At 39.2% G+C, this 26571-nt stretch overlaps 1 protein-coding gene across 4 annotated transcripts in view; it reads right to left on the bottom strand.

Moving 5' to 3' along the window:
• The window catches only part of NFX1 (nuclear transcription factor, X-box binding 1), a 54244-nt gene that overhangs the window by 24623 nt on the left and 3050 nt on the right, over positions 1–26571 (bottom strand). For 3 of the 4 annotated variants that reach the window (XM_061996192.1, XM_061996191.1, XM_061996194.1), the window contains exons 2-13: positions 21454–22503; positions 19071–19232; positions 16062–16139; positions 14065–14170; positions 8827–8898; positions 6306–6445; positions 5181–5280; positions 4830–5047; positions 3860–3957; positions 2458–2488; positions 1291–1373; positions 89–197 (exon numbers count right to left, since the gene is read on the bottom strand). In XM_061996192.1, coding sequence (XP_061852176.1) covers positions 89–197; positions 1291–1373; positions 2458–2488; positions 3860–3957; positions 4830–5047; positions 5181–5280; positions 6306–6445; positions 8827–8898; positions 14065–14170; positions 16062–16139; positions 19071–19232; positions 21454–22503 — 2247 coding nt within the window. Of the gene's footprint in view, positions 1–88; positions 198–1290; positions 1374–2457; positions 2489–3859; positions 3958–4829; positions 5048–5180; positions 5281–6305; positions 6446–8826; positions 8899–14064; positions 14171–16061; positions 16140–19070; positions 19233–21453; positions 22504–25912; positions 26067–26571 lie in introns of all 4 variants that reach the window. The other variant, XM_061996193.1, reaches the window with a different exon arrangement.

The raw sequence follows: 26571 nt of genomic DNA on the forward strand, positions 1-26571 counted from the left end.
TCTCCTGTTGCTAGCAGAGACTATGTGCTCCCATGACCTGCAGCCAAGTCTCCAGTACTCTTAATAATATTTTCTTGCAGTAACTCACTTGTTTGCCAGCATGTTTGACAACTGCCCCGATGACAGGGTTCTTCACATCTATGAAGCCCACAGTTGAGTTTACGACCACAAACCAAAGAACACTTATGTTCAGTGTCCTAGGGGGAGCCAAAAAAAGAAAAGCAGAATTAAACTATAAACCCCACTAGTTTATTTTTCTCTGCAATGTCATAATCAGCCAATTGACAAAACTGTAGAGTGCAAAAAACAGCTTAGGTCTGATCTATATACTTTTCCCAGCACTGTACAGTTACACAATTTCTAAAGCAGATCCTGTAAAGACCTCTGTTGCAGAGTGTCACAGTTTAATCCAGCAAGTAAGCATCAAGTAGCTACTCGCTTACTCTCCTTCCTCTCCTTGGGTTGAGGAGGAGAATCAGTGGAAAAAAACCAGTCTAACTTCTGGGTTGAGACAAGATCAGTTGAATAACTGAAATTAAATTAAACAATTAATAGTAATGAAGAGAAGATGACAAAAAGAGAGAGAAATAAATCCCAAGAAAGACAAGTGATGCCCAGTGCAATTGCTCACCCCCCACTGACTGATGCCCAAGCAGCGATCTACCCCTTCCCCCCACCTCTCCCCAGGATCTATACTGGGCACAATGTCCTATGGCATGGAATAGCCCTTGGCTAGCTGGAGTCAGCTTTCCTCGACATGTCCCTGCCAGCTGCTTGTGCACCTCCAACCTGGCTGAGTGTTGGGAACTTAAAAAAGCCTTCACATAAGGTAAGCACTACTGAGCAACAACTGAACCATCAGTGTCTTGCCAACATCATCCTCACACTAGATCCAAAACACAGTCCTGTACCAGCTGCTGGGGAGAAAACTAATTCCATCCCAGCCAAAACCAGGTACATAGGTACATCACAGCTTATGCTTCTTGTACTAAGATCCTTCCCCTTCCTCTTCTCCTTGGCATCACCGTGTTGACAGAAAGTGCCTTTACGCTAATTTCATTGCATTTAGGCTGGAATGCAGTTTTATATTTGTAATGATGTCCATAACACAAGTGCTGTAAAATAAATGCACACACACACACACAAACTCTCTGAGCATGCCCAATACTGCGAAGAGAGACTGATGCTACAGAAAAATGGAAAGACAAAAGCAAAAGAGTCTTTCAGTATCCCAACCAAAACCAAATACAAGTACAATGGACAATTCTATAACACAACATGCAAACTTACCACACAGCAAACTTCATTGCACTTGTGTCGTCCACAGGATCGCTTCTTGTTGCATCGTTTTTCACACATGAATGTAATAGCAGCTGTTAAAAACCAAAACCACAGTCATACCTTTATGTCTTTACTTCTGCCGAGAACAAGACCTGTGATCACAGTTCTATGCTAAGGCTGTTGCAGAGCGTACAGAGGGTAATACAGAGTAAGCCAGCAGGCAAACTTTTACATTACTTTTTCCCCCTCTTTAATTCCTCATGTGGACGTTTGGCTTCCTTTAAACAAACCCTTGTTCAATCAGATTTTGGAGAGCAGAACACATGAAACTATCTTATTTTACATTAGCCTTTACACCATAAACTCTGCACAAGAGAACACAGAAAACAGAAAATCCTGGTTCACTGGAGTATCATGAACATTCAATTTAAAATTGACAAAACTGGCAAGGCAGTAAGTGTCAGCTAAATACAACTACTGTTGACAAGCTCATGGAACTAGTGATAACACAGAAAACCTTAGCACCATCCACAGTTAACAACAGTAATCCCTTCTGGGTTCTCAAGAGCATTCTTCACAGATAAAAGCTCAGATCAGGAAACTTCCTTATGCACTTTGTAAATAAGTACCTCAGTATGACAGCAGTCCATCAAGTTAAACATTGCATGGAGGTGCATTTTGAGATGCTACATCCACAACACCAAGAAGTGTGATGCAAAGATCAGATGCAAAGACCAGCAGCACAGAACAATTGCTGAGCAGAAACAAAGCTTGCACTCCCCCAGGCACTTGGGCAAGAGCAGAGAAGCAGCATTACTTTGCATCTGAGCTCTGCAAGTTGACCCAAAGGCAACCTATTTAATATGGCAGGTGGTGTAACAAATTGTCCAAATCAAAATAGATGGCTTGTCTGGAACCTTTGAGATCAAATGATCTCAAACAACATAGAAAAGTCTCTCCTCATGTAAAAGATGGAGAGAAGTTAGAGCCTTATTCCCAGTCTTTTCCCAAAAGTAGCAGCATCTCAAGAAATGACCAACTTGGCACAGAAATACAGATCAAAGAAGCAGTACTCATCAGATGTTTCCCAGCTTTGTCAATCAAACACAAAATTAACATGAACTCTGTGTAGTTTTTAAAGCAATTTCAGATTATATGCGTAGTGTAACTTTGTACCTTTGTTTCTGAGGAGAGCACATGGGACTTCCTAGGAAACAAACAGGGAACCATTAGCTTAAAACAAACAAAAACATTGAAACCGACTTATTTAGAAAAGAACCAGTCACAATACACAAAGAAACAGCACTCTTGAGTTTTCATGTGCATAACACTTCTGTACACAAAAGTGAAATAGAAGCTGGAAAAAATCCTCAAACTTTTTAACAAAATACTGTTCCTGTTAAAAAAAAATAGCTCTGTATTCCACACTCCATTCAGCAGATAATCCTGTCAAGTGACAGAAACAGGAAACCAGAAGAGCCCTCCCAGAGAATGCTCCCAAAGTGCTCTTACAAAAGGCATGTCTGACTTGGTTAACAAAGAAATTTTAAAAATCCCCAAACAAAAACCCTAAAGTAAACAAAAAGAAGTCAAATCTCATGATCAAAGAAGCACTGTCTAGATTAAAGAACTCAACATAGAAATAAAAGGTGATGGATGAAAAGAACATTGTTGATTCAGCCATCACAAATCCACATTCTGAGTTGTTATTTCTGAGCATCACTTTGTCACCACTGATTTGAATTATCATTGTAGTTCACGCATAGTTTTTCAAGAAGCTGTCTTCTGGTGTCCGAGAAGCTGCATAAACTCCAAACCTCACTACCGTTATAGGCCTCAAAATGAAAGACAATCTGAAGGCTTCTACATCATAACTACCTTCAGCAAACTCGGAGGAGGAAATTGTTCCAACCTCAGGCAAAGTCTCAGAAACTTCAGTGGACTTACAGACTTACATAACCAGAAGCCAGGCTATATGACAGGTCAGAAAAGTCATCAAGGCTGCTGTGACAGCTATCATGGATTACAAGGCTGTGATTACAGAAAGCAGCACAGTTTAATAACATACTATTATATAATGATTGCTGAGAATCTGCTGGGTCACTATATAAATGTATGAAGAACGAGAATCAGAAAAAACTTTGTATTCTCTCAAAAAAAATCTACAACAAATTTACAAGCTGTAACTATGAAGCTTTAGTTAGCTTTTTATGTCAGGCTCCCTTTCTTCTCCCAGGTTACACTGTTCTTGGTACTGCTACCATTCTTTGTGCTATATAAATACTGCAGGATCATTTAGGACTTTCCAGCAGCTTAAACAAACAAGAATTCTGTGTAAACTCTACAAAAAATGCTTCCAAAACTTGCCTTCACAGTAAGTAGCCCATGTTAGCACTCCACAATATAATTTAGTTAGTATCCATCAGTAATTATACAATGGAGGTTCTTGCAACTAAGCAGCACAGCACCTCTTACATTTCGTAGCTTCCTCTTCCTGAACTACTTCACCTACTTTTACTACAGAGCTTTAAAAAGCAACAAAGATTACTGTTTCCATGGTCAAGTGTTATACACTCACCTTTTTTTTGAAGCCACACCTACAATAAATATTTGATGTGTGAGAACATGGTTTACATTCTCCTTCATGGCAAAGGCTTTCGCAGGTATGAACGAACTCTAGCAAAATAAAAATACAAAGAATAACAATTAATAAAAAACAGGAATCTGTGACCTGGAGCTTCATATTTATTAGAAGCATTCACTGGTCAAAGATACTAGGCTTATGTGCAGCTGGATTTCCAAACAAGTTAACTTTTCGGCCATTATTTTTAACTATTTAATCATGAATCGACAGACTGGAGCTTTAGGCCCACAGTTAACGTTGACACTGCAGGCACTTGAAATATTTTTTAACATAAACGTATGAGAAAAAGACAAAGACTCTTGCTACTATGTTACCCAAGTACCAGGAATTTTAAGTTCAAGAAGTTCTCATCTTGAAGTCTCTAAAACTGGAACTTCACATCATCTCACCTGAGTTACCTAATGTACTCACTGAGATGTCAAATAACTTCTGCAGATGACTTGCTCTAACTTGGCAATGCTTTCTTCACTACCCTCACAGAGCAGCAGAAACGAGTATTTACTGGAGGCATCTGAACAAAATAATTTATCTCTACCAGTCTCCACAATGTAAGTCAAAGATCTAGGTAGATTTTTAAAAGACATCAGCTTCTATAGACATCAGTATTCTATAGTAGTACAGTAGTGCCAGTACATAGTACTCCTCAGCTCTATTCCTAAATCAATATAGGAAAGGTGCATGTAATCAAAGGTTAAAAGGCTAGCAAGTGCTACTACTTTTCTGATTTTAAAGCATCATTATGAACAGACAGACTACAGACTCTTCTACACTCAGTTTTGACTAAAACCCCCAAGCCACTAATTAAATATTTATTTCTTAAATAAAGCAGTTAAAGACCATCTCTTTTTTTTTATGCCAGCAATGAGGTAATTTGAATACTCTGATGTGGAAAATTTGTTGTTACCATAGCTACCACAAGGAAGAGGTTTGCCACATGTTTTTCCACAAGACGGGATAGGGTCTGTGCATATTTTACGTTCCACACATCCTAATTCCAGTAACTTGCTGAGTGGAGTCTGGCCACAGGGACAGCGATATACGACTTGCGGCAGTCGGGGACAGAGCTGGCACGGCTGAGGATGGCACACTTGTGTACAGTTGTGCCTCCCACAATTCAACTTTCTGCAGTAAAAAAAAACACAGACCAAATCCAAAGAAACAAACAAAGAAAAGAAAGAGAATTATCATGATCACTGAGTGTGAATAAAGTGATGTGATCTTTTTCTTTTCAAAAGGCTCATTTTAATGACCTTACTTGCCACATATGTTCTGACATGAGAAATTCCCAAATCCATCAGAAAATTCTCCCTTTGTCCCACACAATACTTCTTTAAAGCTGCTTCCACAGTAACACACTGAAATAAAGCAACATTCCACAAAACATAAGAGAGTATCAGTGACAAAACACAGCAAACATAAAGAAGTAAAATGTGAAGAACTGTTACAGTTAGTTTTTAGAAAGAGAATGGAGTGGCTCTTTAGATTTCTTTCAGTAATAGAAGTTTCTCAGTCCTACAACAGCTGGAATTCCTCTTTTGTTTGGATAAGGAGATAAAGACTAAAGGGGAAGTACTAGCTGCACAAAAAGCTTACTTATTAAAGCAGTATACACAAGTTAATTATTACCTTAAAAATTGTAGAAAATTAACTTGCAACGTTCTACACAAACTGTTCAACAATAATGTATTTGTATACTGGCACACCTATTTGGACAATTTCCATTCAGGAACAGGTGTGCAAAACTTTAAGAGAAACCTGAGCAGCTTGTTGACATGTACTTTCCTATATCTCTTTCAGTTCTTCCTCCATGCACCGTTTAATCAAGTCTCAGAATTCCAGTAAAAGATTAAGTAGGACCAGAGGACAACCTGTGTGAGAAGGGCCCACAGGTGACCAGCTAGTGCCAGTCCTTACTTAAGGCAGAGTTGGCAATGACATCCGACCCCATTGCTCAGTGGTTTGCTCAGACGGTTCTCGAAAACCTCCAAGTACTATAAGAAAAATAGTTTTTCCTTACAGGTGATTGTAACATTTCAAACTTAGGCTCATTGGTGTCCCATCCTCTCCCATGCACAGCCTCTCTCTGGCCTCCTGAATACCTTCTGTTAGCTACTGAAAGGCTGCTACCTGGCCTTCTAAAGCTAACAAAAGCCAGTACCACCAGCCTGTCCTAACAGAAAAGGGTTCTTTCCACTCACGTCTATACTCCTATTTAACTATTGAGAGATACTGACACATTCTCAATTTTTTACATACTCTAGCAATAGATTCTAGCTTTGTTAATTAAAAACAAAGCACATGCCTCTCGGTAGTGGGTTTTTTTCAACTCTCTTGTTTTCACAGGATAGAGCAAATCCACGTAAGGCATTCCAATACTTACCTTGCTGCACTGTTAATTGGCAAGGTGAACATTTTCCTGAATGGCACACTTGAGTACAGCTGTGCTTACCACAGTTCAAAGTATTTCCACACACATTAGAACAACGAATTTTGGTTGACTGGCCACAGCGAACTGAATGGCTGCAGAGAAATGACATCATAGTCTGTCAGCTACCTTAATATCTATAGCCCATTTACTAGAAAGGAAAATACTTTTCCAGTAAGATGCCAAAGCCTTTGAAGGGAAACATATTTACTAATTAAACAGTTTTTGGGAAATAACCTCTTTTTCCCCCCCTGCTTCCCTTCTCTCACTCGTGAAGTAGCGCACCTATGACAGTAGTGAGTTTACAGAATTTTCTCTCAACAAAATGGAAGAGTAAATAGAAAAAAGTGACACTGTAACTTGAACTTAACTCATGGTTCTGCATCATGGCAGAAAAGCAAATATTTCTGCTACAGACTTCTTTCCAAAGACTTAAGCAATCACCAGTCCACTGAGCAGAATGAAGATAGGGATGTAGACCTTAACAGTTAGTCAGAGGTCCAAGAAAAGAGGTTTTTTTAATTAAAGTGATTAAAAAATGGGTCAAAACAATGAGTTCTCTTCTTTTCCCGCCCTGGCTGACCTCATACAACAGCTGCAAAATGTACATTTGAAATAGTAACTTTAGAACATCTTAGAGTCAGGTGTTATACACCATACATCTTAGATACTGATACAATACATATGAAAAAATGCTGCTTAGAAGCAAATTTAAAGTATTAGATACAGTATTACAAAAATCAGCAACGTGGTGGAAGTAATTGGCACCTGGGAACAAATAGTAAGCCAAAGTTAGTTATGTCTAGTCAACTTTTAAAACCCAGGAGTATCTAGAATTAAAAAAGAGATGATCTTACTACATAAAATAAATTCAGTAACCTATAACTGATTAATTTTCCTACTGAAGACTAAGTGCTTTAAGCTACAAATACTGCCAGAAAATTAGCTGTACCTTCTTTTGAAAAAAAAAACCCATCACTTAATAGTACATTCAAACTGTCAGAATTAACTGCAAAAATCCTAAAATATTTTTTCTTTAGCAAGAATGCTGAAGTTGAAATCAGTTTTTGTTTGTTTTGGTCCTGCAAACAAGCATGTACAAATGGTTTATTGCACAGAACCAGTTCTACATAACTAGAAGACAGATTCCCAACAACAGAACATGAGAGATCCCAAATAGTACAGGCAATACAGTCATGCTGCTGGAAACGATATCATATGCACTAAACATGCCAGGAAAAAATATCCTTCAAGTCTGGAGTATACTACAGGATTTCTCTCTTGCCAGTGGTACAGTTTCCCAGAAATGTACACCTTATTTCTAAAATGATTACTTCCAAAATGGAGTAACTCAACATTACAAGGACAAGTGCAGAGTCCTGCATCTGGGAAGGAACAACCCTCTGTACCAGCACAGGCTGGCGGTCAAAGTGCTCAAGAGTAGCTCTGCATAGACACACCTGGGAGTCCTGATTGATAATAAACTAACCAAGAGCCAGCAATGTGCCCTCGTAGGCATGAAGCCAATGGCTGGGAAGCATCAAGAAGAGTGTGGCCAGCAGGTCAAGAGAGGTTCTTCTCCCCCTCTACTCCGCCCTGGTGAGGCCTCATCTGGAGTCCTGTGTCCAGTTCTGGGCTCCTCAGCTCAAGAGGGACGGGGAAGTGCTGGAGAGATGCCAGGGCAGGGCCACCAAGATGATCAGGGGACTGGAACATCTTTCATATGAGGAAAGACTGTGGGAACTGGGGCTGTTTAGTCTGGAAAAGAGGAGACTGAGGGGGGATCTTATTAACATTATAAGTATCTAAAGGGTGGGTGTCAGGAGGTTGGGACATCCCTTTTTTCTATAGTAGCTAGCAACAGGACAAGGGGTGATGGGATGAAGCTGGAACACAAAAAGTTACACTTAAACATAAGAAAAAAATATTTCACCATGAGGGTGAGGGAGCCCTGGCACAGGCTGCCCAGAGGGGTTGTGGAGGCTCCTTCCTTGGTGGACTTCAAGACCCGCCTGGACACGTTTCTATGCGACTTGATCTAGGTGACCCTGCTTCTGCAGGGGGGGTTGGACTGGATGATCTCTAAAGGTCCCTACCATTCTATGATTCTATGATTACATTCCATTCAGATAGAAAAACTGTGAATCTTTTTCTACTTCTTTTTCTCCAGCAAAATAATAAATAAATAAATACTAGAACAATATTTAAAAATCTACTTGACTGACAGACCGCTTGCACAATTCAGCAGCTGTACCATCAACTAGCTTTAACACAGACTCTTTTCTAAAAACTCTTTTCTAAAATTATTGCTACTTTTTCTTAAAATAAATTGCAGGTTATTCTAAATATAAAATTCTCCTCATTTTTTGAGCACACAAATAAAAGTTACAGCTCAGATTAAACTAGAAGAAATTATTATACACATTTTTAACCATCTATTCTTATTTAAAATTTTGAGTAATGAAAGCATTCCCACCTTGTTTGTCCACACTCACACGTTTTTGTCACAAAAGCTGGGCAGGAAGGGCAAGGTCCTGGATGGCACAGGCTTAAAAAGAAGTCAAAAAAGCAAACAAAATTGTAAAATTAACTTCAGCTTTACTACACTCCCAGCGAAACAATCCACCATGATCCAATCCACAGTGCATTATCAGAACACTATACAAGCCATCTACACTCCTGCAGGGTATGAAAGCATTATTAACCTAGGAAAAATCCAATTAGAGTATTATAGTTTCATCAGTCTCAAATATCACTGATGTTGAAGGAACACTTCAGCATTCCTGCTGCTGTCAAATCACCAGGAACAGTGCTCCTAAAACATTTGGTAGTTTACCTTTCACTGGGAGACGTGCATCCACGAAACTGCCTTCATCACTGATGACATTCAAAACAAACACCTCATGTTCAAACCATCAATACATTCCTTTCTTGAGTGTTCTTCAATAGATTAAAGACAAAATCTTCTCTATGACTTTGACAGCTCTATCTTTAGAATCAGCATTTCTAATGCCACCAGCAAGAGCTGTTGCTCATTTTCCTAGAGGTGACACACTGCCTCGGTTTTCTGTTTTACCATCACAAGCAAGTCCTGTGAATGTCATCAGTGCTATCCTTTGACTTGATTACCAGATCTCACCTCCTACTTGAAGAAACACTAGACGGTCTTCATCTGCATGTATGACCTCTGTTGGGCACAGACAAGTGCACATTTGTGAAATTATACTTAACTAACCTATCTGCACTCTTCCTTAGCCAGCTCCCAGTTCTCTTTGCAAATACAGCATCTCTCACATAGACCAATTACTACCAGCCAGGACTGACCAGCCCAGTTCTAGCCAAAAGGATAAAAAAAAAACCTACCCACCAAAAACCCCCCATAAAACCGGACTACCCAACTACATGGCAATTACTAATTTCCCCAAGTACAGTCACTACGCCAGTACTAATTAACTAGTCCACCAGTTACTCTAGTCAGATGCAGCACAATCAAGCCACGTCAGCAGTCTGGCGATGCTCTGGCTCCCTTCCTCTACCACTCCTACCAGCTCAAAACAATCGAGCTTACACCAGCTCTACCAGCAATGCCAAGCCATTACATGATAAACCCACACAAAAATCCACAATCAAAAAACAAACCACCAAAGGAACCATAACCCTCCCTCTCTGACAGGTCAATTTTATGGCATACAGAACAGTTTAAAAAGCACCAGAACAGACACAAGGGACAAAAGAGGAAAACTGGATGGAGTGGAGAAAACACAATACAGAGGGGAAAAGGAAGAAAGAAAAAAAACGTTAAATGAGCTAAAACTGTACTGTGGAACTTCAGACAATGAAGAATTAACTTGCACATTCTGCAACAGAAAACCTCTTTAAAAGGACAGCACTGTGTATTTCACTGACTTGACTTCTCAGACACATTTAGAATTCTAAAGGCTGGATGCAAGTGTACAGAAAGTACAGAAAACTCTCCTTAGACCATAAATGTGAGTGATACCATAGACTTTTGGACTGTTTTAAGGGACTAAGCAAAAGCTAAGTTCAAATCAAACTCAAAAAGACAGGCTGAAGAACTCAGTATTAACTTCTGTTCAGTGAATGAAGAGTCTTACTTTCACTGAAACTCCACAAGCTATCACTGAGGATTTGTTTCACAATTTACTGCTACTGCTTAGACAACTGGCATACAAGAAAGGTTGTGATGGTAGATACAGTCACACACAGGGAAAACTAAGCTTCCGCTTTCCTGACAGTGAAAATACTAGATACTGTAGGACAGCCCAAAGGGACTTCCACAAACTGCTGTGGAAATGGTGACCTATGAAGGAAAAGCAGATACTAAAATTTAAACTAGTAAAGAGAAAATTTCACTTACTACCTTCGTAACATCCTTTTTTAAATGCTCCCAAGGCCTTGCACAGTTCCAATTGGCAGGGAGGAACTTTCTTTAAGGCTCTCAAGTTAAGTTTGTCGTGAAGTTTATTACCAGGGACATTTTCATGAAGGTTAAGCTAGATGTTTCTCTGATGTAGAACCTAACAAGTGAAATGAATCTCAATGTATTTAAACTAAAAACCTGAAGAAAACTCACTTTGTGAAATGCCATGCATACCACAGCTCACACTAGCAAAAGGCTTGCAAAGCACTCCGCTTCCGAACAGCTGCTTGCTGCTGCTCAGCTCTGCCCAGACAGTTCTTTATATATTGAACAGTTACTAACCCATTTCAGTCAATCTGCACAAATATTAAAGATTTACTATTAAAACAGTGTAAATTTTCACAAAAATCAGGTAGCTAGTGCCAGACTTAACACAAGCATCCAACTAAACTCTACATCATGGAATGGAGATTAACACAATGATACCTACAATTAAAAACAAACCAAAAAAGACGATAGATGAGACTGAGGAAACACAGTTGAGAATTGGCCAATCATTTTAAGAAATACATACAGAAGGCTGGGGGGAGGGGGGAAGAAAAAAGCAATCCCTCAAACACAAAGATGTAAATTAATAACCGAAATACCATTTCAATAGAAGATAATTTTCTATGGAGCTGTAAAGGAGATTAACACACAGGTGTAAGCTGTTCACAGGCAACAGTAGGCTGAAGAATTGCTGTATTCCTGTAAACTCAGTTTTACAATTTGAATACCAATTTCAGACATTCGTTACAAGGGTAAGAGAGATGCCAAACAACTTGAAAGCCACAAACACCAAGGTCACAAAATGTAAGGAAACATAGCTCTGATTCATACTGAAAATACACAGGATGCATACACCTCACTATGTCATTTTAGACAGGGCTTGGAGACAAAGGCTTGAAAAATGATGGTTTAACAAGTAGAAAACTCTTATCAATTAGACCCCCTCGACAACTTCTACCCTGAACCTGCCTGTCATACCACTATCTCTTATCCAGCTTTAATACTTTTCCAAAAGCATCTATGTGATGCTTTTTCTTTTGGGTGATCTGGGGCTGTTCAGCCTGGAGAAGAGCAGAGCGAGGGGGGACCTCATTAATACTTACAAGTTTTTAAAAGATGTATGTCAATGGAATGGGGCAACACTTTTTCCTGTAGTGTCCAGTGGTAGGACTAGGGGTAATGGACAAAAGCTGGAACACAAAAAGTTCCACTTTAACTTAAGGAAAAACTTCTTCCCTGTGAGAGTGAGGGAGCCCTGGCCCAGGCTGCCCAAGCAGGGTGTGGAGGCTCCTTCTTGGGAGGTTTCCAAACCCGCCTGAACATACTCCTGTATCCCCTGCTCTAAGCAGACCTGCTTGAGCAATGGGGTTGGACTAGATGATCGTTACAGGTCCCTTCCAACCCCCTCCATTCTATGAGTCTATGCTGACAGCTCTACACATTCTTATTACTCATATCTGTTCACTTTTGAATCTTGTTAATTATTTCATAGAATCATAGAATGGTAGGGTTGGAAGGGACCTGTAACAATCATCCAGTCGAACCCCCCTGCAGAAGCAGGGTCACCTAGATCAGGTCACACAGGAACGTGTCCAGGCAGGTCTTGAAGACCTCCAAGGAAGGAGCCTCCACAACTCCTCTGGGCAGCCTGTGCCAGGGCTCCCTCACTGAAACACTGAAACAGTTTGTTCTTATGTTTAAGTGGAACTTTTTGTGTTCCAGCTTCATCCCATCACCCCTTGTCCTGTTACTAGCTACTATAGAAAAAAGAGATGTCCCAACCTCCTGACACCCACCACTTAGATATTTATAAATGTTAATAAGATCTCCCCTCAGTCTCCTCTTCTCCAGACTAAACAGCCCCAGTTCCTGCAGCCTTTCCTCATATGAAAGATGTTCCATACCCCTCATCATCTTGGTGGCCCTGCACTGGACTCTCTTCAGTAGTTCCCTGTCCCTCTTGAGCTGAGGAGCCCAGAACTGGACACAGGACTCCAGATGAGGCCTCACCAGGGCACAATTTCTTTTGCAAGGAGATGCTCTGCCTAACAAAATGCGTCTGATGCATTCTGAATTTGCCATCCTGATTTAAACGAAAGTCTCACTTCCTACTCAGGAAACACAGTGGGGGAAAAAATGCCCATATTCTCAGTGTTTTCTTGAAGAAATTAATCAATTTACAAAGTACTGAATTAAAAGGATCCAAATCTTTTCCCATGACTTTTAATCCATTTCTTTCTCCTCAATCACAACAGTATGATTCTTTCTCAGTTTTAAATGGAAAACATATTTTCAACTAATTCGATCCACTTCAACCTTCTGCTTTGTATTACACTGATAATAATGTAACCACCTCAGCAGCACTGAGAATAGCACAACCAGCACCCCCAAAAGATTCCATCACTAGCCACATCGCCTTCAGAGCTGCTCACCCCACAGGGAACAATCCTTCACACAAGCCTAGCATACACAAGTATGAACAGACATTATGGACCAACTTCCATTCACAGAACAACATGAAGATAGATATACTACAAACAATCTATTTCTGACCACCAAGAACATTTATACATTAAAAAAAGCTTGCTTGATACTGTTAACCTTCTCCATACAAGACTACCATACTGCTAAAAAATATCTAAAGGAAAATGTCCAAAACTGAAAACGTAATTGCTCTTGTTTGTCTCTCAATGGAATTATACTGATAAATGTTAGCAAAACCAATCTGAGTTCCATACAATGTTTAGAGATCTCCATGAGGGATTCTGCTTCAGTCATCTGGTGATGTGAACTAATAGATAAATACATATAATGCCCCCTTACCTCTCAACAGTCTACAAGTCCAACTAAAGAACTGGTCCTTCAGTTTACTCAAATACTACTGCACTTAGATTAAGATATACAAACACTACTACAGGAAAAGCAGACCCTGTAATGTCTCACAGACTACTGGATACACATCTGTAATTACTCGTACTCACTATTAGTTCTCTACTTCAATTAAAGCTCTTGAAATCAATTTAGGCATCTGGTTTGGTTCCTAAAACAGGACAGAAACATTGCTACAGCTATTGTTGTTGACCTCCTGTTCATTCTCTCATATGAGGTCACTTGGGACACACAAATTTCTTCCAGGCTTAAACTGAGTTATACATCATATTTTATATACACATGGACACATAATACACCTCCAAGCATATCCTGTAGTCAAAAAAACAGACAAAAGTAGTCCTCAGAACTTTTCTCTGTATCATTCCAATACTAATATGACAAACATTTACTTACATGTTACAAAGATGTGGACAGTCCAAACCTTGCCTCTTCTTTCCACAAAGCTCCCCACAGCTATGTGGGATTTCATTTCTGTTCCATTCAGGATTGTGCACCTTACCTAAACCACGTCAAAGACAAAAACATATTGATTGCCTTGGGTACAATATTGAATTTGGGGAAAATACCATACCACAAAGAGAAAGCTCTATTTTCAACACTGGCAGTAGTCTTTAAAAAACAAAATGACAAGATGCTTTATGTTTTTCTCAGCTTTTGGTGCTTCTTTAAAAGCAAGTGCCACTGTGATGCCAAGCTCCAGAAGAGTCTTTCTTTCTATTCTCTCAAGCAGACATTTAAGTAGCTGGTATTTCACATTACATTTACATGTTAGCTTCAAGTATTCTGTATTTCAGAGAAGCATTGAAACCATAATTAAGGAATTAATCTGACGTATTATTGGCAAATCTCATAGCTCTAAGTGCATGAGGTGATCATCAGGGCTTACGTTAACTGCCATGATTAACACATGCAATCTCAATTGGTGTCTCTGTAAGAGGAATCAAATTAACAATGAAGCAATTGAGCTAATGTTACAAATTTGAGTAGCAAAAATTAAAAAAAAACAAAATACTTTCTTAGTGACAAATTAATTTAACACTTCAGTACACACACACTTGATATGTTCTACAAGTAGCACATTAGGAAAATAGGAATAAACACCACAAATGGCATTTATTCACCTGAGTTTCAACCAAACTAGTTGAATATCCAGGAAAACCCTGAAAGTTAAGAAGATTTAGACAAAAAATAAGCTAGGAATTTCCTCATGGAATGGTGAAGAACCCCCACACTTAACCACACTCTACACATAGTTACTGTTTTGCATCAAAAACATAATACCTTTGCTTAAGCAACCAAATGCCACATTGTTAATGAAATTATCTATAGAAGATTAAGTCTTCTGTTCCAACATGGTGCTTAGTTAATATTAACCCCATGGACAACCTGAGTTTCCTAGTATAGGTGTTCCAAAACAATGACATTGTCTTTAAGACAAGACAGAATTCCTTTCCTATTTAGCACATAGATGACCTGTCTTAAAAATGTCATTTTCATTTGGAACTGAGACACTCATTGCAATTGAATTACTGTTTGTATATACTTGTACCATTTCACACTCTTACTTGCACTGCACTGTTCTTAACTGACTCACTGACACATTTAGATAAAGGGAACTCTACAGAAAGCTGTTACCTATTACAGCCTAAGTCTATTTTTTTTTAGGGTAAATTGACTGACTCCCAGCTCCTATCTCGACTACAAAATACTCTGTTTTGCAGAAAGCAAGGTAAAACTTTCCAGTGGCTCTGACTTAAAGAAGGAAAAGCTACATGAAATCAACACAAATTTAAAAAAATGTAAATCCCAAACAACATTTATTTGCACGCATGCAAGTAATATAATTAGTTTCTGACTTTTGTCACACCTGAAAGCTTAGTGAATGCAGTACTCACTTCATTTCTCTCTTTCAATAAACACTTATCTACATAAAAGTCTGAAAAGTCCGAATATTATTCCCTATTTAACTTGCATGTTTCCTTGATCAACACAAGGCATAGAGAGTTCCACACTTGAGCAGTGTATTATTCTTGGTGTATCTTGCCACAAAGAGAGACATAACATATGCAGGTTACTTCAGTCTTCTACAGAAGGAATACTTGCAGGACAGCTGCCCAATTCTACTGTTATTCTATAAAAATCACTATTTTTACAGTGACATGAAAATATTCATTGCTTATAGTGTAAACTTTCATTAAGTGTTTTAAGCAGCATCTGCGTGATTTTCTGTGCAGCCTCCTTCCAGTGTCAATAAAGTTTTAAACAAAGTTAAATTTCAGGGACTGAGGCAATCAAGCAGCAATATCAGAATTCAAACTTTAAAAAAATATACAAGGAAGAATCAAAACGACAAAACTGTTTCTGTTTGCAAAAGCAAGCAAGAAACTCACCACAGAAACAAGTGTAAGTTCTAGGAACTTGCGTAGAAGCATTCTGACAAGCTGGACACCTCCAACCACTGTTACCATCTGTAGATAAAGAGAATTAAAGGCAAAAATTACTGGAAGAGCTAATGTAAGTGCATTCTCCTTGTTTCTTAACACAGTTGTGAGTAAAGAAGTTTTTCCATTTACTCAGAAGTTGTGAGAAAGCAGGTTAATTTACAACCAATGCATCCTACACAGTATCAAGGTAAACACAGCAGTGGTACTTCATATGATCAGACTCCAATACGTAGAGGCAGGAAGAAACTTCAAAATTGCACTTTTTCTATTACGATGCGCCCTGTTATAACACATTTTACTGGAAAATAGACAGTCTTCACCCGATCTAAAGGTGTGAGAAAAGAAGTGCTGAAAGTGTGAGAAACTGGTGAGAAAAATTACCTACAGTCTTAAGTACTACCTGGATCTTTCCTTTTCATTGCTCTCATGTTATGACTTTATCTTGGAGGACACCAATTTCATATTGCTTCATGTCCAGAATAAATGACTGCTGTACAAAGCAGAATAATCTGCTTCAATGAATTTAAGGTGACAACAATTGACTGGGACATTGTTCTTCGGGCTGGTAATCTTTTCAATAGTACTTTTTCTTGCTTCTGCATTTCAGGAGAGTAAAGGAAGAATTTCAGTATAAGAAAAACATCATTAAGATGTTTCCCAAACTCAGTACACACCTGGCTATGAAGAACACCGGAGTGAGAGCACTAATGAACACATAGGAGGGCAGGGAGATGTTTCGATATTTTTATAGAGAGATATAAAAATATATAAATGGATGAGCTCTCACTGCCTCAACCAATCAATTCAGTGCTGGTTAATTAATAAAGCTCAAATTTTTGAACAGTTCTTGGTGATTAAGAAATCTGACCAAGATTTACGGTGTTTTCACCTTATGAACACAGGAGTGACTGCAAACAGGAAACCCTCCGTGCACTGCCATGATGGCAACACCTGGATTCACTGTCAACTGTGCTGGAGCAGCACATTCAGCCACAAGAATCTTCATCTGCGACAGCATTCCCAGAACCCTGCCCCATCCTATCGCAAACCTGTTGTCATAAAGGCACAGGAAACAATCTCTTCAGTTTCCAGAACCCTAAAGGATTAAAGGGCTCAAAACAACTCTGAGTGGGAACTGCTACTAGGGGTCTTTATGTACAGTTTCAAGACAACCAACTTTCCTCTTTACATGCTTGCCTAGATGAGTCACAGGACAGGATCCAAACACATTTGCTGGAATAAAGAGAGAATGCTAAAAGGCTCTTTCCAAAGGCTACGACAATGCTAGGTACACAAAAAGAACTCTGAACAGAAGGTTTAGGTCACTTCAAATGTAGTAGAATATACTAGAATAAACGCTGGCAGTTTCCTGTTACCATTTCTTAAAGGCCTCACACAGGCTTCTCCAACTGAATAATCTGTAGCAGAAGAATTGATTGCTTTCTTAGCTAGACACAATCAAAAGCTTTTGTTCCAGCAACAAACAAGTGGCAAGATTTGTATAATATCTAAGAAACACAGAACAGCTTCAGTCCTTGAACAATACAGTTTAAGGAAAAAAAAAAAAAGGAGGGAAAAAAATACAAAATTGATTGCAAGATTCATATTCAGACTGAAACTCAGAAGCCATTTTACAGGCCAATATTGATTTGGTACAGACCACTACCTCATCTGGAAGTGCAGGGCAGGGGCAGTAAAGAGAGCAGAACAGAAAGAGACAGTTGTAATAACTCGAATATCTCCAATTCTTCCATCCAAAATGAAAACTCCTGCATAGAGAGCAAATAGCTTAAGCTTTTGCTCCACCAGTGTAAGGGCACAAATGAAACACAGTTGAAGCACTAGTTTTTAAAAGAGTACAAGGAGAAAAGGGGCAAGAGACAATAATTTCCTCTTTATAAAGATAACAAAGTAAAAACTCTTGTGTGCATTGCAAGCATTTCTGTCAGACTGACCTTTGTTGTGCCATACCTAAAGGTCACATTCTTTCAAGACATAATTCAAAACGTTAGTCAAAATGCTTGCTAGAGAGAAAGTTATGTTCCTCCTTACAGAAAAGAATCCTTATGCATGACATCAAAGGGATGCCAGCAGAGCTGCTTCTCCTGACCGGGACACCTCTAAGAGACAGTAAAAACCCATCCTCTAGTTCCGCATGCTGCTGGCAGTAGAACTGCTGAAAGTTGGATATCACTCGCCAGACTAACGTAAGCAGTCCAAGAATAGAGCAATGCCCTATAACTACCGATAGACAGTCAAGAGATTCTTTCACCTGGCTCGGCCAAACTAAAAGTCACTTTTCAGATCATTGCTATGACAATAGAAGGCAAAGAAGTCTGTGAGGGAAGACATCTTCAACAGAACGCATCAGAAAGAGCCTAGTCGGGCTCCAACTGACTGTTAATCCTTATGAATGAGTTACTTGGATTGTGATTGTTTCATAAAAACACCAGCTCAATAATCACTTCTCATTCACTACCTGAACATTAAGAACAAAAAGGGAAAGAAGTTCACGTTAGACAAAGGTATGGGGAAAAAAACCACTTATGTGTCTTTACTTGGTGATGACATCTTAAAAATAACCAGTCTTGAAAGGAAAAACAGTTTCCTGTAGTTGTCCAGCCAAGCACAAATAAGAGAAGACTTTACACACCATGAAATAACACTGTCATGGAGTTTTGCAACTTTATGCACTGATTTCATTGAGTGATCTCATATATGCAAACCTAGAAATTAGTTTTAGCTAGAATACCAGAAAGAATCACAACAGTTGGGAAGATTACGCAAAGCATCCAAAGAACCCTGGAAAAAGCACGTTTTTTATTCAACACTTGCTTTCTTTACAGCTCAATTGTTACCTTGGGCAGTATTTATAAGAAGTTTTCCAACACACGAAACACAAGAACTTTGCCACTATATATAATTGAGAAAGTGTGTACAAGAGAGAATACCAACCTTCAGCTTGTGAAGCTGGTGATCGTGCCCACTTCTTAATGCAATTCAGGTGGAACACATGATAACAATTCTGACAGCTCCACACTGGGGCTACTATTCGGACCACCTCACAGCACACCATGCATTCGTACTTCTCAGTGGTCAGCTGTTCAATCAAGGACCCTGCAAATAAAACATATCACTTGTGGATGAAACACGAGTTTCTCAGCTACCCGAGGAAAAAAATTCACATGAGATTTCAATATTTCATTTAACTTATAACAGGACTTAGTTTTCCTGTGTGGCTGCAAGTAAAATATTAGTTTAATCCGGGAAGATTCCAGCTTAATACCTGGTATGTGTTTCTCTAATTTCAGAGTAGGAAGAGGAAGCATGAGATTCCCAAGAAAGTGGCAACAACTCCTGCTGATGTACAGCAATCGCTCTGATGTTACAAACCAGTTAATAGTTTTAAGCTTGGCAGAAGTTGGAGATTTTTTACTTACCACTTTATATGGGAAACTCACCCTTGCATAAAATTTAAACCAAAAGACTTAAAGCTCTTAACTAGAGAAGTTTCAGCGAAAATTTAGATTTAATTCCCATCCTCGAATATTCCTGGAAGACCGCACAACAAACATTAACAGAGAAGTGCCTGTATTACAGAAATGAGCCCCTCATGAACAGACCACTTTAAAAGTGGAATTACTGGGAAACAGTTGTCCAGGTACAGGGCCTTTTTGAGCCCTCTGCACTTTGAAAATAAACCAAGAATGCCACATAAAAGACAAAACAGCCTGAAAACATCTTTAGATGTGCAACTATAACAAAGGCACCACATAATTTCAGTTCTGCCAGACTAACTCTCCCATGAAGGTGAGGCTACCAAATACACCTTAGAAATACCATTTGATCTAGGCCCACAAAATGTTAAAATACCTCAATTGCGAGTGTAAAGTATAAATATGTACCATTTTAACATCATGTCCATAAAAGGGTAGTCAGAACTCATAATGAAGGACAACTGAAAATAACAAAAGAAAAATTACTATCAATTCAAGATGTGCTTGTACTATACAGCTGAACACAAGCTCATGGGTGCCTGGAAACTCAGAAGCACAATACTGTTTGCCCTTCTCAATAGGGCAAATTTTTGTCCCATAAATTATTATAACAGACAGGCTCAGCCCCCTGAAAATAGTGGCAGGTACAGTTTCCAAAACAGCTAACATCTAAAGCATGCAAAGAAAGGCTGCCATTTTGGAGGGGGAAGTTCTGCCAAAGATTACTCTTTCCTACTAAGACTACTACTTCTCTTCCTGCTTATTGCATATGTTTTTCACTAAATAGTGGAAGAAAGACTTTAGTATCTTTAATACTATGATTCAAATAGAACCCAGAAGCACACAAGTTAATGTATTTAAGTCAGAAAGGATCAAGGAGGATGTTGATCCGCAAGGTTCTTCTAAGGGAACAAAGTTTCTGGCTGGAACAGCTATCCTATACTTCCCAATGATGCTACTGCTTGCTTAGATCTGAAAGAGAAGAGACAGTATGAAGTAAAAAATTCAAAAGATTTAACACCACAGTTAAGATAACAGGAGCTAGTCTGCTCATTTTTGTCATTCTGGGCAGCAGGAGATCAGGGTGAGATGCTTTGTGCTGCCTGAGATGCTGAATGCTAAGAATAACGTGAGACTATTTTCTCAGTGCACACTCAAGATTATCTAAAACAGTAAGAAAAGCTACCTAGCACTAGGAACAGAAACCAGTACACGGTGGCACTGAGGAGATTCAGATGATTTCCATTTAATGTTTTAAGTCCCTAATGGTATGGGTTGGCACAAAATTAACTCAGTCAAAACCTGTGGGTCTGCTTTACACTGTCAATAGCACATGTTTCTATTTTCAGGTTTCAAGACACTTTTAACAGACATCTCAGCTATTTCTAATTTCCTTTTGACATTACCATTAGGAAAAAACAAAAACAACACTTAGGAGCAGAGTACAGGTCTTCTACCTGTCATTTTCCTAGTACTACAAAAAACATCAGAAACCTTAGTCTGCAAGAATCCATTTTAGGGCTGTCTCTCTCCAGTCTCATTGTTCAAAATGCTCAGAATTTCACTCCTGCTACAACACACGTGTTTTAACACAGTGCCTGACCAGGCCAGCATTTGCCGTTGGGCAGTAAAACAAAAAAAATAACCCCAAAACAAAATCTGTTATTTCCTAGTAAACTTACAGAACATCTCAGAAACCATACAGTTACATTTAGTTCTCTAAAACTGACCTAAGGTGAAGTAAGAAGCCTCTTCAGCTATTCAAATGTGAAGGTCGTTTAAATCATTAAAGATGGTATCATTAACGCAGGAATACAGGACAGTTTAGAAACCTTACTCACCTGTATGAGTTTCTTTGTTTTTTGGTACATCACTTTGCTTTTTCCAGTACTGGGTCCAGCTGAAATGAAGTGCAGGCGCCTGGTCCCCCTTTAGCAAGAACTTTCTTCCATTACATCTGACAGAATCAGACAACTGGTGCCTGATTTCGCCGGTCAAGTTTTCGTCGTTTTTGTGTACAGAGAGTTCTTTCTTCCTCTCGTTTTTATCTTTTGGAGCATATGCAAGAGAAGACTTCTTACCAGCTTTTGTGTTTTTACTACGGTGAGACTCGTGCCTTTTCTGGCCCTCCTTTTCTGCTGGGGGTTTATTCCACACAGGCTTCCGGGGATATCTTTTGTTCACGTAACTGTAACCCTTCTGCTCATCCCCGCTACCGACAGCTGCATCACAGAACGCCTTCCCGAATGATGACTCTGAAGAGTCAGACTGAGTTAAATCCAAAGACGGGACATTTTCAAACAACTCTGCTTTCTGTTTGGAGCTCGCTCTCTTCTCCCGGTCGTGTACTTGCTTTCCCTTCTCCCTGAAACCTCTGCCAGGTGCATGCATCAGATGTGTTTTCTTTGGCTTTGCTCCTCTGCTGTCTGCATTAGGTACCTCCCTGTCACTCTCTGAGGACAGGATGTCGTTGTACCCTCTAGGAGTTGCTCTCCTCCCGGTTACTCCTGCACCTTCTGAAGTTCCTGGCCCAGCAGCAGCATCAGCAGTACTATGCCTTATCTTACTTCTAGTGCATGTGCTGTCATTTCTTGATCTGTGCCACCTCTGGCTTTGAAAGTTGCGATTCTTCAGACTTTTACTGGTACCAAAATATTGGTGGAAGTCTTCAGAATTGCTGTACTGACTCTCCGGATTACAGAAGCTGTGATGCCTTGTGGAAGAGCTTTCATAATCCGTACTTCTGTCAGAAGATACACTAGGAAATGGTAAATTACTTCTACTCTGATTACTGTTAGAGTCTTTCCTATCTTTATTTACCCAGTTTGTATCTGTAGGTTGTCTTTCCCCTAGCATGGAATCGGCAGTATTAGGATTGAAATTCAATGCACCTAAAAAGTGGGAAAAAAACACAAACCCATATGTATACGGCTATTAAATACTAAGCCTTTTTTTTTTCCTCTCCCAGAAGCTCAATCAATCCCACACTTGATAGAACAAGTTTCCAGAAACCAGAGTTGAATCATACAGTGCTTTGTGGAAGTTACCTTCTCTTGTGTTTAAAGAAAGGCTGTGGTGACTCAGAGTTAAGAAAAGAATATAAAAACATTAAGGTGAAAAAAAATCTTTGCAGCAGCGTCATATGCATACAAGACAAGCAAGCGTGATAACCTGTGCTGAACATGTGCTGATGCTTTTCCCAGGCTGTTCATATACACACATGAACCTGAAGAAATAAGGGTCCTTAAAATACAATGTCCGCAGTTAAGATTGTAACATCAAACAGAACTTTGATTACAAATTAGAATCCATCAGCCAAAGAACAGCAATAGTAAATGCTTGCATGAACTCCGATTACATTGTTCTACATACAGACATATTAAACAGTTACATGTATACCACAGTTTAATGGGTCATGTCAGATTAAGTCTTACACATCAGCATAAAAAAATGAGAAGAGGCTTCTAAAATATCATGGGGGTAGTGCCCATTTTACTCTGACAGTAGAGCTGGTGCAGCTTATCCCTGCTTTGGGACAATTCAAAGAAAGAATCAAGCACGTGGGCCATGAACACAATTGGTTCTTTAAAGGGCCAGGACTATCTGGGTCTCTCAACTTTTCTACAAAGACTGAGGAAATTAGTATCTTGAAGCGAAGATCAAACCAGAACACTTCAAAGCATTAACATTTTTTCCATGAATATCATAAACTTCCAACTGAAGGACTTTTTTTTAATACCTCTAGGAATGGTCATAACCAGTATGAAAGGTTTGATAGCCAGAGAAAAGATACAACATACAGGTCTGTGGAAGTGAAGTTTTAAGCTTACTAAAAGTTCATAATTTAAAAACACATTCAAGGATGCTCTTAACCGAATAACTTAATTCATACGAGTTTTTAGAGAGAGACTCAACTGAAATAACTTTGGATTTTTTGTCCTTGCAAAGACACTGTATCTGTGACTTTATATATCACTATATATTATATTGTTTAATACACTACTAATTTGCACATGTTATTAATACAACATTGTGTGTTATTATATGCTATGATTAATACAGTATATTGTTATATGCTGTTCTGTATCATGTTACATATTATTACTTTTATTGATATAAATGGTAAACATAGTGTTTGTCTGGGGGGTTTTTAAAGCTGTAATACTAATCTGATTTTGAGACAACAGAATCAGAACACCAGACACAGGTCTTTCAGAACAGCTAGGGACTGTGATAAGAAACAATCTTAAGGAGAGGCAGAATGAGAGGCACCAAGCTCTTCTCCTTACTGGTCAGTGGCAGGACCCATGGGAACTGCCCAAAGCTGTGTCCATCAGGGGAGGTTCAGACTGGACATGAGGAAGCATTTCTCTACCAAAAGGGTAATCAAACCCTGAACAGACTTCCTGGGGAAGCGTTTGATGCCCCGCGGTCAGTGGTTAAGGGGCAACTGGACAGTGCCCTTAATGCCGTGCTTTAGCTTTTGGTCAGCTCAATGATGACTGTAGGTCCCTTCTACCTGAACTATTTTACTCTATACAGTAGATATCTGCTTCTGCAGAGGGGTTGGACTAGATGATCTCTAGAGGTTCCTTCCAACCCCTACCATTCTATGATTCCATGATACTGTATCTACATCTGAAAGAATCTGGACAGCTTCCCTGAAACCCTTCCATTTTTCTCAGCACATGTATCCCACGCAAAGGACTCAAAACATAAACCTGTTCCTTTTTCTTTCTACAGCTACACGTAATTTCAGTTCTTTTCTGTCACTAATAAAGAGCACTACAAACAGAAATTGTAGTACTTTTACATTATAATGTAAACAGCTGTAGTTTGTTGTAAATAAAATTTCACCTCTTTTTATATGAAGGCAGGATGCAATCCTACAATTACTTACACAAACCTTATTTGAAACAACCTGTTTTATTAGTTGGTTTAAGATTTCTTTTGCATACCCTAAAATTTGAAGTCTGATGGATGGATATAATGAGGTAAAACAAATGGCTTCTTAACGTTTAATAAAAGCATGTTTCTAAACCATCACCCAGCTGCCCTCTAAGAAGTGCATTATATTATTAGAGACAATTGTTTCTTCAGGTAGGAGATGTGCTATGTAAAACCCCTGCATGAATTCTAAACAAATGGCTGCACAGGGCTTTCAAATGATTGCAGGACATAAGCTAGCGTAAGCATGCTTTGTAGAGCAGTAAAACACACCATCTCATACTGACATCAAAAACCAAGCTGGACATGGATTTAAAACGCTGGCTTTCTAAAATGCTGCCAAATTCACTAGTGAGTCTGGCCTCCAGGAAGCATAACCAGGATCCAAAATGTAGCTGTGGAAGCGGTATTTTTAAAAGCACTTTCCAAATAATGAAGAATGTTTGAGGAAACAGATGGGAAACAGGATTCAGACATTTAAAAGCACCTCCAAGATATGAATAATTCATTAGGACTTTTTATATCACCCATGAATAGGATTCCTATTCTTACTGTCAGCTTCTACATTATCAAAAAGAAAATCCAAACAAGTGGCAAACTCTACTAAAACCAATTTCTGCCTGCCAAGACAAGAAACAGCAAAATACATATAAATGTCTAATAATCGGTAGCTAACTAACACTGGCTCAAGTGTCCTCTGACAGGTTTACATGCACATACATAGAAATCACAAGAAAAACGAAACCTCTAAAACTGTGCATCTGTAAAATAAACAAAGAAAACCACAGTACCTTTAGACAACCTCTACATCACAGACTTTAATATCCCCAAGAGCTAGAATATGAATTAAAACCAAGCAGATGAAACTCGTGTGGTTTCATGCCTGTTCTGCGGCAACATTACACATCACACCACTTTAGCATGGATTGAGGATAGAGACAGAATGCCTGTGGGCTGACCTTGGCAGGGTACAAGGTGCCCACCAAAGCCACTCTACCACTCTCCCTCCTCAGATGGAGAGGGGAGAGAAAATACAATTAAAGGGTTGATATAAGTACAGGAGATCGCTCTGCAATTAATGCTTTCAACTTGGGAAAGTACTGAAGACCAGTCAGAAAAAAAAATAAAATGGGTAGGAGAGTCCACAGGGCAGCCCCTGAGGTGCCAGATGTAGCACCTCAAGGTTTTTCCTTCTATTTAAGAAAATAATATTTCCTGTTCCTTCTGAAGCTTCAGATCAGTACAAATAAACAACACTGAGTAATACCAGTCTTTCTGATTGGACAAATGCTTATTTTTTAATTGACCACTTCTTATTAAAAACCCCACAAATTCAACCAAAAATACTATCACCTTGAGTACTGTGTGCCGAGAACACCAGCTTTCTTCAGCTGGGAGACAAGGAGATTGAGGGGTGAGCTCATTGCTGCCCACAGGTCCTCAGAAGTGCAGAGGCAGGTGCTGAGCTCTTCTTCCCAGTGGCCAGTGACAAAGGCATGGCTCAAAGCTGCATCAAGGAAAGTTCAGATTTGGTAGTATGAGAAAAAGATCTTCAATGAGAGCAGTGAAACACTGGAAGAAGCTGCTCAGGGACATGGTCACAGCCTCGAGTGTTTGGATAATGCTCTTGGATATCTGGTTTAACTTTTAGGTTGCCCTGGGTGGAGTTAGGAGTTGGACTCAGTGATCCTTGTGAGACGCTTCCCATTCAGGACATACTATGATTATGTGTTCTCTTTATCCGTTGACTCTCAGCAGAAGATAAAGGTAACTTTGGGACAGATATTTCCAGTTTTCAAGGAACTCAACATATTCTTTCACTTAAATGTAAGTGACAGTACAGTGTGCACACACAGCAATCTACTCGTGGCATCGCTGCACGTATCCTGACAAGAAATAGTCCAGTCAGATGAACACAAAGTACTAGTTACAGGGAAGGCACGCCCTGCAGGTCTTATTGTACCTGTTTTGCACTGCACCAGAATAAAAACATAAAGGAATGGTGCATTTTG

This window comes from Colius striatus, chromosome 5 (assembly GCF_028858725.1).
Source record: "Colius striatus isolate bColStr4 chromosome 5, bColStr4.1.hap1, whole genome shotgun sequence".
NCBI lineage: Eukaryota > Metazoa > Chordata > Aves > Coliiformes > Coliidae > Colius > Colius striatus.